Source organism: Podarcis cretensis, assembly GCF_951804945.1.
Source record: "Podarcis cretensis genome assembly, chromosome: 6".
In the NCBI taxonomy this organism is placed as follows: domain Eukaryota; kingdom Metazoa; phylum Chordata; class Lepidosauria; order Squamata; family Lacertidae; genus Podarcis; species Podarcis cretensis.
The window spans coordinates 49,789,573-49,800,498 of record NC_137175.1 but is presented as its reverse complement, the minus strand read 5'-3'; the positions used below and the strand labels follow the sequence as shown (position 1 = coordinate 49,800,498).

The following is a 10,926-nucleotide window of genomic DNA, read 5'->3' as shown; positions in this document are numbered from 1 at the left end:
GCTCGTGGGCCGGCGAACAAGTGAGTGGCCGGCCGGCTGGTTGGTTGGCGCTGCTGCTCGGGGAGGCTGTGCGCTTGGTGCAATGCAACACCGCGTGGCCGCCTGCAGGGCTCCGCGGCGGACATGCTGAGCAGGGGAGGAGCCGGCGGGAAAGCGCCAGGCGAGCTCGGCGGCTCCGCAGCAGGGCTGGAGGGAGCGGGCGCCGCCAGCTCGGCCTTCGCCTTCCGCAGCAGGTGGATCCCGCAGGCGCGGCTCCGGGGATGAGCCCCGCGGGCGCGCCGCCTCCTATCGCCCCGGTCAGCACGCGCTCGCCGCCGCCGCCGCCAGGGTCGGACCCTGCGCTCCCCCCGATGGTTCCCGCCCGCCTGCTTCTCTGTGACAGGGACGTGACCTTCCCTGGCTGAGCCTGACGATGTGGGGTCAGGATGCCTCGGTGCCCCGACGTCGCCTGGCGCAACCTTGCAGGGGCGCTCCTTGGCTGCTGGCGCTGCTGCTGAGCTTGGCCCTTGCCCGGAAAGGGGGCTCGGCGGCACACTGCCCCAGCAAATGCGTCTGCGCCAGCAACATCATCAGCTGCTCCAAGGCCAACCTGAGTGTCTTCCCCCATCCCCTTCCCTCGTACGCGGCTGCCCTGGACTTCAGCTACAACCAGCTGACGCGCCTGCGGGCGGAGTGGGCGCCTTCCCCGCTTCCCCACCTGCACTCCCTGTTCCTCAGCCACAACGGCCTTTCCTTCATCTCCACGGAGGCCTTCACCAATGTTCCTCACCTCAAGTACCTGGACCTCTCGTCCAATAGCATCCAGGAGCTGGGGGAGAACCACTTCAGCCACCTGGTGAAGCTGGAGGTGCTGCTGCTCTACAGCAACAAGATCTCCAAGATTGACCGGACGGCTTTTGAAGAGATGACCAAGCTCCAGAAGTTGTACCTGAGCCATAACGCCATCAGCCGCTTCCCCCATGAGCTGCTGAAGAAGGACGAGGGGGGCTTCCCGGAACTGGCCTTGCTGGACCTCTCTTGCAACAAGATCAAGGATATTTCCGTGGACGAGGTGAACAAGCTCCCGGCCTGGGTGAAGAACGGCCTCTACATCCACGGCAACCCCCTCACTTGCCATTGCCCGCTCTACAACCTCTTCACCCACTGGCAGAAGCGGCAGCTGAGCTCCGCCACGGACTTCAAGGAGGAGCTCAAGTGCTTCCTCCAGAAAGACAGCAAAACCATCAAAATCTCCAGCCTCAGTGGCCCAGGGGGCTTGAACTGCAGCGAGTTCAAGGAGCAAGTGCTGGAGGTCCATCGCGGGGAAGAGGTGATCATCAACTGCGACACGAGGCAGCGAGGGGTGGTGATCAGAGAGTGGCTGACCCCCCGCTATGAGCGTGTCCCCCAGGAGGGCGACAACAGCTCCATGACCATGCTGACCAACGGGAGCCTTCAGATCAAAAACATCAGCGTGGAGGACATGGGTCCCTATACCTGCTATGCGGTCAGCCAGGTGTTCAACGAGACCCTCTATGTGCACGTCACGGTCCACAACTACTCCTTGCACGGGACCCCGGACACCCTCAACACCGCCTACACCACGCTGGTGGGCTGCATCCTGAGCGTCATCCTCGTGCTCATCTACCTTTACCTGACCCCCTGCCGCTGCTGCTGCCGCAACGGTGAGAAGCAGGCCAGCCAGCGCGAGGACAGCATCAACTCCTCGGTGCTCAGCACCACACCCAACCACAACACCGGTGGGGGCAAGGAAGGGCTGAACCGGCACATGGCGCCTGGCAACGCGCAAGGCCAGAATGGCAAATGCAAAGCCAACAGCTCCCCCAAGCAGGCGGCGAAAGGGTCCCAGAAGGCAGAGCGGAAGATGTCGGATGCGGACTCTGTCAGTTCTGTCTTCTCCGACACGCCCATTGTGGGGGCCTCGCAGGGCGAAGGCGGGAGAGGATCCGGCAGGGATAAGGCAGGGGCTGAATTAGTGGGGCTGCTGTGATCGTTCTGGCACTGGGAAACAAGACGGAGGATGCAGCCACATCCCTTAAGGCATAACACTATTCTCTGGTACTGTTCTCCGACCTGCCACAGTATGTAATGGCGTTGCTTTGTTACTTTCCTCCTGTCAAGCCCACAGTCCAGTGTCAAAAACCTTGCTCTCCCAATATTGCTCTTGAAGCACAGTCTTTCCTCAGCCCTCCGTTTCTTTGGAATGACATGGTTTTTCAGATCGCCCTCATGGGAACCTTTGTGAGCATCTCAGCCACAGGCAAAAGGGTCCAGCAGACTTCACTAGGTTTTCCTGCATCCTGCTGTCGCTTTTGCTTACTTTCCCTGGGTGGGGCTTTCCTCCCAAGTCTCTGTGCAGGTATGAATACCAGAAGAGCAGCCCCGGCTCATCCGCTGCAGCAGAAATGGCAGTGTCACCTTCAGAGACTTAACAATATTAGGGTGGCATAAGCTCCCGTAGGTGGCAGCCTGCTCCATCGGATGTTACAAAGTGGGCCTAGAAACCAAGGTTTTTGTTCGCCTTCATGCAAATTAAATCACATTCATCTCCACAGTAGCTCCAGAGATGGCAGAAACCCCAATTAGCCACGGTATTGTGGGAGTGGGGTGGGGGAAGTTGACTTTTTAAAAATGGCTCAATAATATTTTTTTTATATATCTATATATATATATATATAAACTCTTGCTACAAACAATTATTTATTTATTTATTTTTACAGAAAACAGAGGTTCCCACCATTACCAGGCTTTTTCAGGACATAATTCAAATAATTTTTCTAGTAAGCAGGCAGACCTGTTTTGGAAACCTCTGCTCTCCCTTTTTCCTTTTTTTCTTTTGGTGGGACTATGACAGAGATAAAAACTGAATTTTTAAAGAAACATAGTAGAGAGGAGAGTTTAGTTACGCAGTCTTTCTTCACTAGGAAGCTCTTGTTAAAACATAAAAGGAGCTAAACCCAAACCTTTTAACCTTCGTGGCACCCAAATGCAAGAAGGGAACCAACAGCCTTGGGAGCTGGCAAGGTGGGATTCCTCGTCCCCACTCATCCAAAACCCATCCTGCTTGCTCCAAGATGCAGCAGAAACAAGAATGTGGTGTGGCATGTCCCAGATCTCCTGCTTTCCCCTCTCCGCAGCCTGCTTGGCAGATTCCCATTACTGTGGCCACCCAATGGGTCAAGCTGGGGGTCCAGAGCGCAGCTCTCCGTCTTTGCAAAACTTCAGCAAATTTGGAGACTGTGGGAGGCTATCTAGATCTTGGAAACCCCAAAGCCATTGGGCAGCCTCTTCACCCTGCTTTAGGAGACCAAGCGGTAGACAACCTCCAGGTGCTTGATGGGAGAAGCAGCTGAAATGAAGGTGCCGCTCAGCTCCCGTCAACAGCCATGTTTAGGAGCGTTTCCACCCAAAGAGAGGCCTTCCTGAAATGTGCATGTGCTGCCTTTGAGCCTCGCCCTGTGACATACACCACTGTATGTGACTCAGGCAGTGGGGTGTAGACGCAGCAGAGAAGAGGGAGAAAGACTGAGCATTCAAGATAAGTCTCTGTATTAAATATCTGGAATTGCACTGACTGTGCTCTTTGTGGGGCAGCTGGCATGATGTCACTGGAGGTGAAGCAATTGCAGTGAGAAGGTCCCTGTGCAAAGCAGGGGACTTAACCCTGCACCTATTCTCAAGGAATCTAACAGAGAAGGCTGAATCCCACCTGCTCTGTCCAACTCAGAATGCTCCATTGGAAATGGCTGGATTTGAAAAGCCATGTGGGGTTGCCAAGGATGGGGGAAGGCCCTTGAGACAGTCCCCTTGCAAAGGTTTTCCTTTGATCTGCATTCAGGCTCCATCAGTTTATCTGTTGGCTGAAGTGGGAAATGAAAGGGGAGAGTTCAGGGCTGGCGTGCAGGGGCGACACTATAAGCCATAAGAATGTATTGCACAAATTTGTGAATGGGTCCAAAGCAGCGATAAGTCCTGAAGAGCACAGCTCTGTGCTATAGCCATATGATCCCTGCTCACAGCCCTGAGGCTCATTGCAATCAGTCAGTTAGGGAGACGCCCAAGAACAACCAGAGCCCAAAGTGAAGATGGAAGTCAGCTGTCAGAGGCATATCTCCCATCTTAACCGACTCGCTCTGGGGCTTCTTGCTTTCTCTGGCATGTTATTGGCAAGGAGAAGTCCTCTAATTGAAGCAGCAGTCCAAGTGAGGTGCCTGCAAGCCAGAAGAGGGAGGAAAAGGTGAGGCTGAGGAATTAATAGAATGAGATGAATGAAGTGCAAGGATGGTGAAAGCAGGGAAAGTTTAGCAATAAGACAGCTGATTTTTATAAATCTGTGGTTGAATTCTCTCTAGCTCACCTGGAACTGTGGTAGGTTGCCATGTTCCGACCCCCTTGGTCCCTTTACAGATCTCTTCTGTCAATCTGTTTTCTGAGCAAAATCAGAACTGTTTTAGAGTAAGCAAAAGACAGGACAGAGTTTTCCCTGTGCATGTTTGCTGGATGAGGAAACATATCAACTAGGGCTGTTGATGTAAATACAAAAAAATTGATGACCTTGTACTGTAACAGTATAGGCTACATATTTATTCATGCTAGGACATTTAATAGCTGTGAAGCTCTTATACTTCTCGGGGGGGGGGGGCGTTCAGGGAACGTGAGAGCTCCTTTTGGCTACCTGTTGACTTCACTGCTGCTTAACCCCTTTGCTTCTTGGGCTGGAAAGATCCGTGCTGCAGATAATGAAAAAAATTCACAGATTGCACTCATAGCAGAAAGCTATCTGCCTTCCCCATCTGCAAGCTCTTATAGATGGGATGAAGGGAGAAGGGTTTGCAGCCTGAATGCCTACAGACCTCAATCAGCATATGGCCAAAGGGCCACAGATACATAGTGCAGATGCACCAGTGTCAACTCTCTCATGCGCACAACATGTATCTATCACATTTAATGGGGAGGGGAGGGGACATACAAAGTTGCCTCATGCTGGATAAGACCATCTGTCCATCTAGCCAAGTGTTATCCACTTTGGCCGGCAGGGATTCTCCCAAGGACACAGACAAAAGTATCTGATATCTGCTAATGAAAGATGCCAGGTATTGGACATGGGACTTTTTGCATGCAAGCCTATGTTCTCTTAAGCAGCTGCCCAATGCCCAGTTCTTGTCTACTGGAGATGGGGGAACAGAACGCTAACATGAGTTGAAGCGAGGATGGAAGCAGCCTATGTTTCAGTATGCACATGTGTGCAAGTACGAATTAGCATGTGTGGGTACCCACACTTTTAAACCCCTGTTCAGAACACCTCCTAGCCTCTAATGTTATGCTAGAAAAGCTTGGTGCTTAAGTTGTTCGAGTAGCAGGACTAACCTCTAGAACCTTTCTAGGGAAAAGGGACATGGACTAGTAGGATTGTCGTTGCATGGACAATCTGCTTCAGCAAACCCTTCCCACTCCTGTTCCTCTTTGAAGAGCCATAAATACCCATACTCGTTAATAGAGTAATCCCTTGTGATGCTTTCCCAGGATTCCTTGGTCCACCAAAGAGGAAGCAAAACAGGGACTCTGGGATATCCCCGTATCATTCAGCTTGATCTTGGCAAATTTACTTCTTTGTGTGGAAATGCCCTTGGCAGTGTGAGGCAAGGAGCCCAGAGTTTTAGGCACCACCTCGTGTGACATGAACAGCTCATACTGGGCTATGAACAAGGATTCATTGGGGTGTGTTGTAGGGAATTGTGCAGAAGGAAACCTTGCAAGTGTTGGTTGTCAGCAGCTGACATTGTTGGGAACTTGCTGAGGTCCACACCATTTCTTCCTTCTGAGCCTTCTGGCCCTACCACTCTTCCCCCTTGCTGTCACTGCCTGTTCTCCTGCCCACTCAGAGCACATGCGCAATGGGAAGAGGGAGCAGACGGAGCAGTATCTGCTGTGTGCCTTGCATTCTCCATCTGGGGGGCTGTGTGATAACAGACAAAATAGGCAGCAGGGACAATCTTGTCCAAGCGTATCCCATTCCCGAAACCCAGAGCTAGCACCATTGGGAGGAGATATTTCTGAAAGCTTGGTGCAAGAAAGCCACTGGGACCAACGGTCTAGTGCAGATGTAAGACTTCCACCCCTGAGCCCTGGATCCAAACCTCCCTCCCATCTCTCCTGTGCTTAATTCTGGTTTGGTGGTATTCCTGCACCATGAACCCTATCCCTGGCATTGCAATGCCATAGTGATATATAACAAGGTGCTGAATCCTAGCGAAACTAGTTCTGAGCTTTTCTCTCCCTTTGATTTCATAGCTGCCCTCTTCTGGTGTCCACCGGGGACTGGGTTGGGGACCAACGTCTTAAGAGTGGCAGGACCCCCATCCTATTTTGTGACCACTCAGGTCACTCTGTGCACCCTCTTGGTCAAAGCAGTGAAGAAAGGAGCTCTTTTTGCTCCTGTCCTACAGGTGGATGTTGCTACGCCTCATCACTAAGGCAACCTTTTTATTCCATCGAAACTGGCACAGTCACGAGTGGATGCCACCCACATGGTTTCCCTGTTGTAAGCTCTAGGCTGGGTGTTGAAAGGGAGGCTCTGCCTGCTCTGCACAGGGTGCCAGAACCACTCGCCTCTCAGCAAACCACCTGCTTGTGCCTGCTGTCTGTGTGCAACGTGCCACAGGGTCCCTGCTGAGAATCTAAATATGCTCTGAGTCCACACTAAGCTGCCAGGAGAGAAATATCTTCCTTCCCTTACTGGATAGGGCATCCAAAGGAGTATATATATTTAGTGGAGGTAAGAATAAGGAACACAGCTAGAAATAGCTCCGCTATGGTTGTGGGTACTGAAGTCCTCCTTAGGATCATGCACTGGGCCTGGTATTTACTTTTGTTAAACAGCATAAAGTGCTCAACCTAACTGAAAAGAATCCCTTGATGCCACTTCCTAGCTGCTTAAAGAGAGAGAATGTGAGTGAATTCCCCCCACTGCCATAATATGCAGTGTGCTCCTTCAGACAAGCAGAAAACAAATAGGCTTTCCCCCATTTAGTTTGACCTTCTGGCTTGCTCATTAATGATTGCCATCTTTGTGGGTTTCTAAGGCTCCTGAATGTTAGGCTATTTTAGAAGGTTCATCTATTTAAACCAAGATATGCAAATCGCTACCACTGGTTTCATTTGCTGTCGGCTCCTGCTCCCACGCCTGGGTCAGCTACCAACATTCCACATAAGCATCTTGAGGGGTTTTAGTTGAATGAGACTTCGGGGATGAGAGCTGCGCTGTCAGATCTGCAGTGGTCAAATGTGAATCTGCCCTGAATCTGTCTGCCCTACTGATAAGGTCAAATGTAGAGTGTCAGCACAGTGGGAAGAAGTCAAGCTGCACACAGCACAATCCTCTTTTTTTAAAGGAACCTTTGTATGTGCTCACCATTCCTGGTGCCTTAGGCAATGCGTGAGCATGACAAATGTGCAGTGCAGCTGCAAACATGCTTGGGAAGGGAGATGAAGGGGGAGTCTGGGGCCTAGATAGAATGGCTGGCAGCAGATGGTTTCTTAGGAGATTACTGGAAATCCCCACCCCCCACCCCTTTAAAAAAAATAATGGAGGGAGGGCAAGGCAAGAACAAGATTAGGAATGCATGTATTTACGTATGCAAAACAAAAGGCAGGCTTCCCACTGTTTTACTGCACTTTTCTGAATCCATACAGCACAGCAAAGAAAGCTCCCCTCACACCACCAAGAAAGGTTGCCCAATGCTTGTAGTACAGCATGGCCCCATCTCTCACTCCCCCCATTCTGTGGTTTGCAGGTCAAGCAAAATGTTATTCCAACCTGCAGAGGATGCATACATGCTTATCTGTTCCAGGCAGAGACAGCAATCCCAAAGAGTACCTGGGCTGCATTTCTGTTGAGAAGTCTGTACTCTCCAGCATAGACATAGGTGAAAATAAAACATGTTTTATGAATATGCACCTGCAAGGATCTGTCTCTTTTTTCCACCATTTTCCACCACCATGATGAAGATTGACTTCGGCGTTCTCAATCTGGGCCCAAACACAGAGGCAAGCCTTGGCCATGGATCTTCAGTAAACTTTCATCAGAATTAAACGTAGCTAAGAGGGACACTTTGGGACGTGGTTCCTGGCATATTGTGTATGGCACTGCAAAAAGAGACAGAGAGGAAAAAACTGCTAGGGTTGGGATTGTTCGGGTTTTTCCTGCACAATCAGGCAAAACTCTTTCAGTCGATGCTGCAGTCAAAATCCGCAGACCATGAGAGCTGAAAAGAGTAGGGTTGCAGGTCATTCACCTGGATATGATGTCTTTCCCTTTAAAAGCTCTGCAACACTCAAGGCCTATATGGCCGTTGCACCTTGTGTTATTAGATGGTTCTCTTCACCCACTCTCATACCTGCTATGGACCAAACACCAGGGTCCTCCTTGGTCCAAAGGCTGACTGCTCCTTCTGGGTGTAGATCTGGCATCCCTAGAATACATCAACAGTGACCCAGCACATGTTTTATTTTTTAGGGTCAAATGTGGATCTCATGGCAGCTTCTCTCATGCATGTCACACAAGTGTTGCCCACCAAGCCTCAGCTAGCAAGATCCAACACCACATACGTCCCAGAAGTGCAATGAATTTATAGAGTAGCCCTAAAGTATCAATGGCAGAGCACAGGCAATCCACAGCACGCCTCCCAGGTGTGGACTCTGAAAGACCTCTACCTGAGACCTGCTATCGCTTTAGGCCCATAGTACTGGACAGCTCCCCGATATCCTTGTTTAAGGATAGTGGGCACCATACTTCATATATCTGAACTCAGCTTACTGTGTGGCAAATCTGGGATTGCTGCCTATTTCTCTGGCTCAGTGCCCTTCAGAGCTGCTAAGAGAATAATTTCCTCAGTCACACTACCTCCACCGCCACCCATGCAACACCTGTTGACATAGCATAGAACTATGAGCAAGTAAAATATGGCAAGCTGAACCTAGAGACACAGAGCTAGATCTGGATATAGCATAAGGCCATGCAAAATCGTTTCCATTATTCAAAACGTGCAATCCTTTGAGAGCAAGAGGCTCATGTAGAAAGAAAACACCTGATCTAAGCGGACAGCAATGCTCACCCAAGGGGTGGCTGTATTTATTCAAGCATGAAAGACTATTGTGCTCGCCAGGGCTTTCCATCAGTAAGGTATGAGCAGCCACTAATGAAGTTCGTTCAGGAAAAAAAGCACTTCCTTTCCCCACTTGGCTGGACAGAAGAGATTGATCTGAGCAGACAGTAACCAATCTCGCTGAAGGGGCCACTCGTGCATTCATGGCTGGATGTTGCCATAGGCTAAGTTGTCAGCACATAATAAGGTATCATCTTTTTCAGGCATTTATATCAGGGAAGATAGTACTGTTGTATGCAGTGTGTGTGTGTGTGTGTACTGTGAAAATGCACCTCAACTGCACATGGCTAGGGGTTTCCATTGGAGTTGCCCTCATAATCTTAGGGTGCTTCCACACAAGGGCATTATACTGTAAACTTTCAGATCCAGTTTTTCTGGCACAACTGGCACGTGAACATTCACGTGCTCCTTTTCAGACACAACATTCATGGGCATTCTGCCACTTGACATCCACACCAGTGGGCAGAGCTGGATGGGATGTATCCAGACTGTGGTTTTTTGTTTCATCCTTCCATCCAACCATTTCTCTACCACCCTCCACTGCCTTTTCCTGGGCATGCACAACAGTGTCCCCACAGAAATCTTTAAAGAAAGATCCCAGGAAATGCATACGAGCACAGAAGCAAACACCAACCTTAGTTATTGTGTTCTGCAACAGGCAAAATGGACCTGTGAAATTCCCCTATGAGGAGTGGTTGCAGCATTCAGGATTTTTCAGTTTACCAAAAGAGTAAGAGGCGAGTCAGGCAATGTAAAAAAAAAATTATGCAAGGCATGGAGAAATTAGAGGAGTTTTTCCTCCCTCTCTCATAACACTAGAACTTGTGGACATATAAAGAAACTGAACTTTGGGAGATGCATGAAATACGAAAGTAAGTACCGTATTTTTCGCTCCACAAGACACACTTTTTGCTTCCTAAAAAGTCAGGGGAAATGTCTGTGCGTCTTATGGAGCGAATGTGTGGTCGATTGTTGGCTCCCTTTCTGGCCCCGCCCCCTTGTCTAGGCCTCCATTTTTGAATGTTCTGCAGACGGAGGCTGTTTGTTTCCCCAGCGACATGTGACTGGCTGGAAACTGTAGAAACGGCTCCCTTTCCTTTCCTAAAGAAGCTGCAGAACTTTGAGTTGAACCCCATAAAAACAGGATTTTTTTCCCTTTGCAAAGTAAGCTCAACAACTTTGAGCTGATCCTCAAAAAAGGGGGTTTTCCCCTTTGCAAAAGAAGCTGCACAACTGTGAGCTGATCCTCAAAAAACGCACAGAAGGCAGTGATGACTCACCACCTTGGAGAAATAGAGGATAAGGGTATCAATGACTACTAGCCAGGATGACTATGCTCCCTGCCTTAATGGCTGGAGGCAGCGAGGCTTCTGAATACCAGTTTCTGGAAGTCACATGGGGGAGAGTTGCTCTTGTGCGCTGGTCCTGTTCGTGGGCTTCCCACAGGCATCTGGTTGGCCACTGTAAGAGAGCAGGATACTGGAACAGACCTGTCAGCAGATCAATAGACCATTGACCTGATCCTGCAGGCTCTCCAAGGAGGGTAATGGCCGTTTCATTTCTAAGAATAACCACCTACCCCTTCCCCTAAGGTTCAAGGGAGATTGCAACGTTAAAGCACAATATGAAAAACAGTTCAAAGCAATTTACAGCCACAACAACAAGGTGGATCCTAAAAATACACACTTTGAGTGGGGAAAAACTAGGGTAGCAAGGCGCGTCTTTGGCATTTGCTGGAAGCTGTATAATGATGCTGCGAGAT

The 10,926-nt window shown here is 50.0% G+C and overlaps 1 protein-coding gene across 1 annotated transcript; it reads left to right on the top strand.

Annotated features, from left to right (window-relative positions):
• Positions 1–309: 309 nt before the first annotated feature.
• Positions 310–7,956, top strand: AMIGO1 (adhesion molecule with Ig like domain 1). Its single transcript, XM_079981966.1, has one exon. The coding sequence runs from the start codon at positions 413–415 to the stop codon at positions 1,988–1,990; it is 1,578 nt and encodes a 525-aa protein (XP_079838092.1). The 5' UTR covers positions 310–412; the 3' UTR covers positions 1,991–7,956.
• The last annotated feature ends 2,970 nt before the right edge of the window (positions 7,957–10,926 follow it).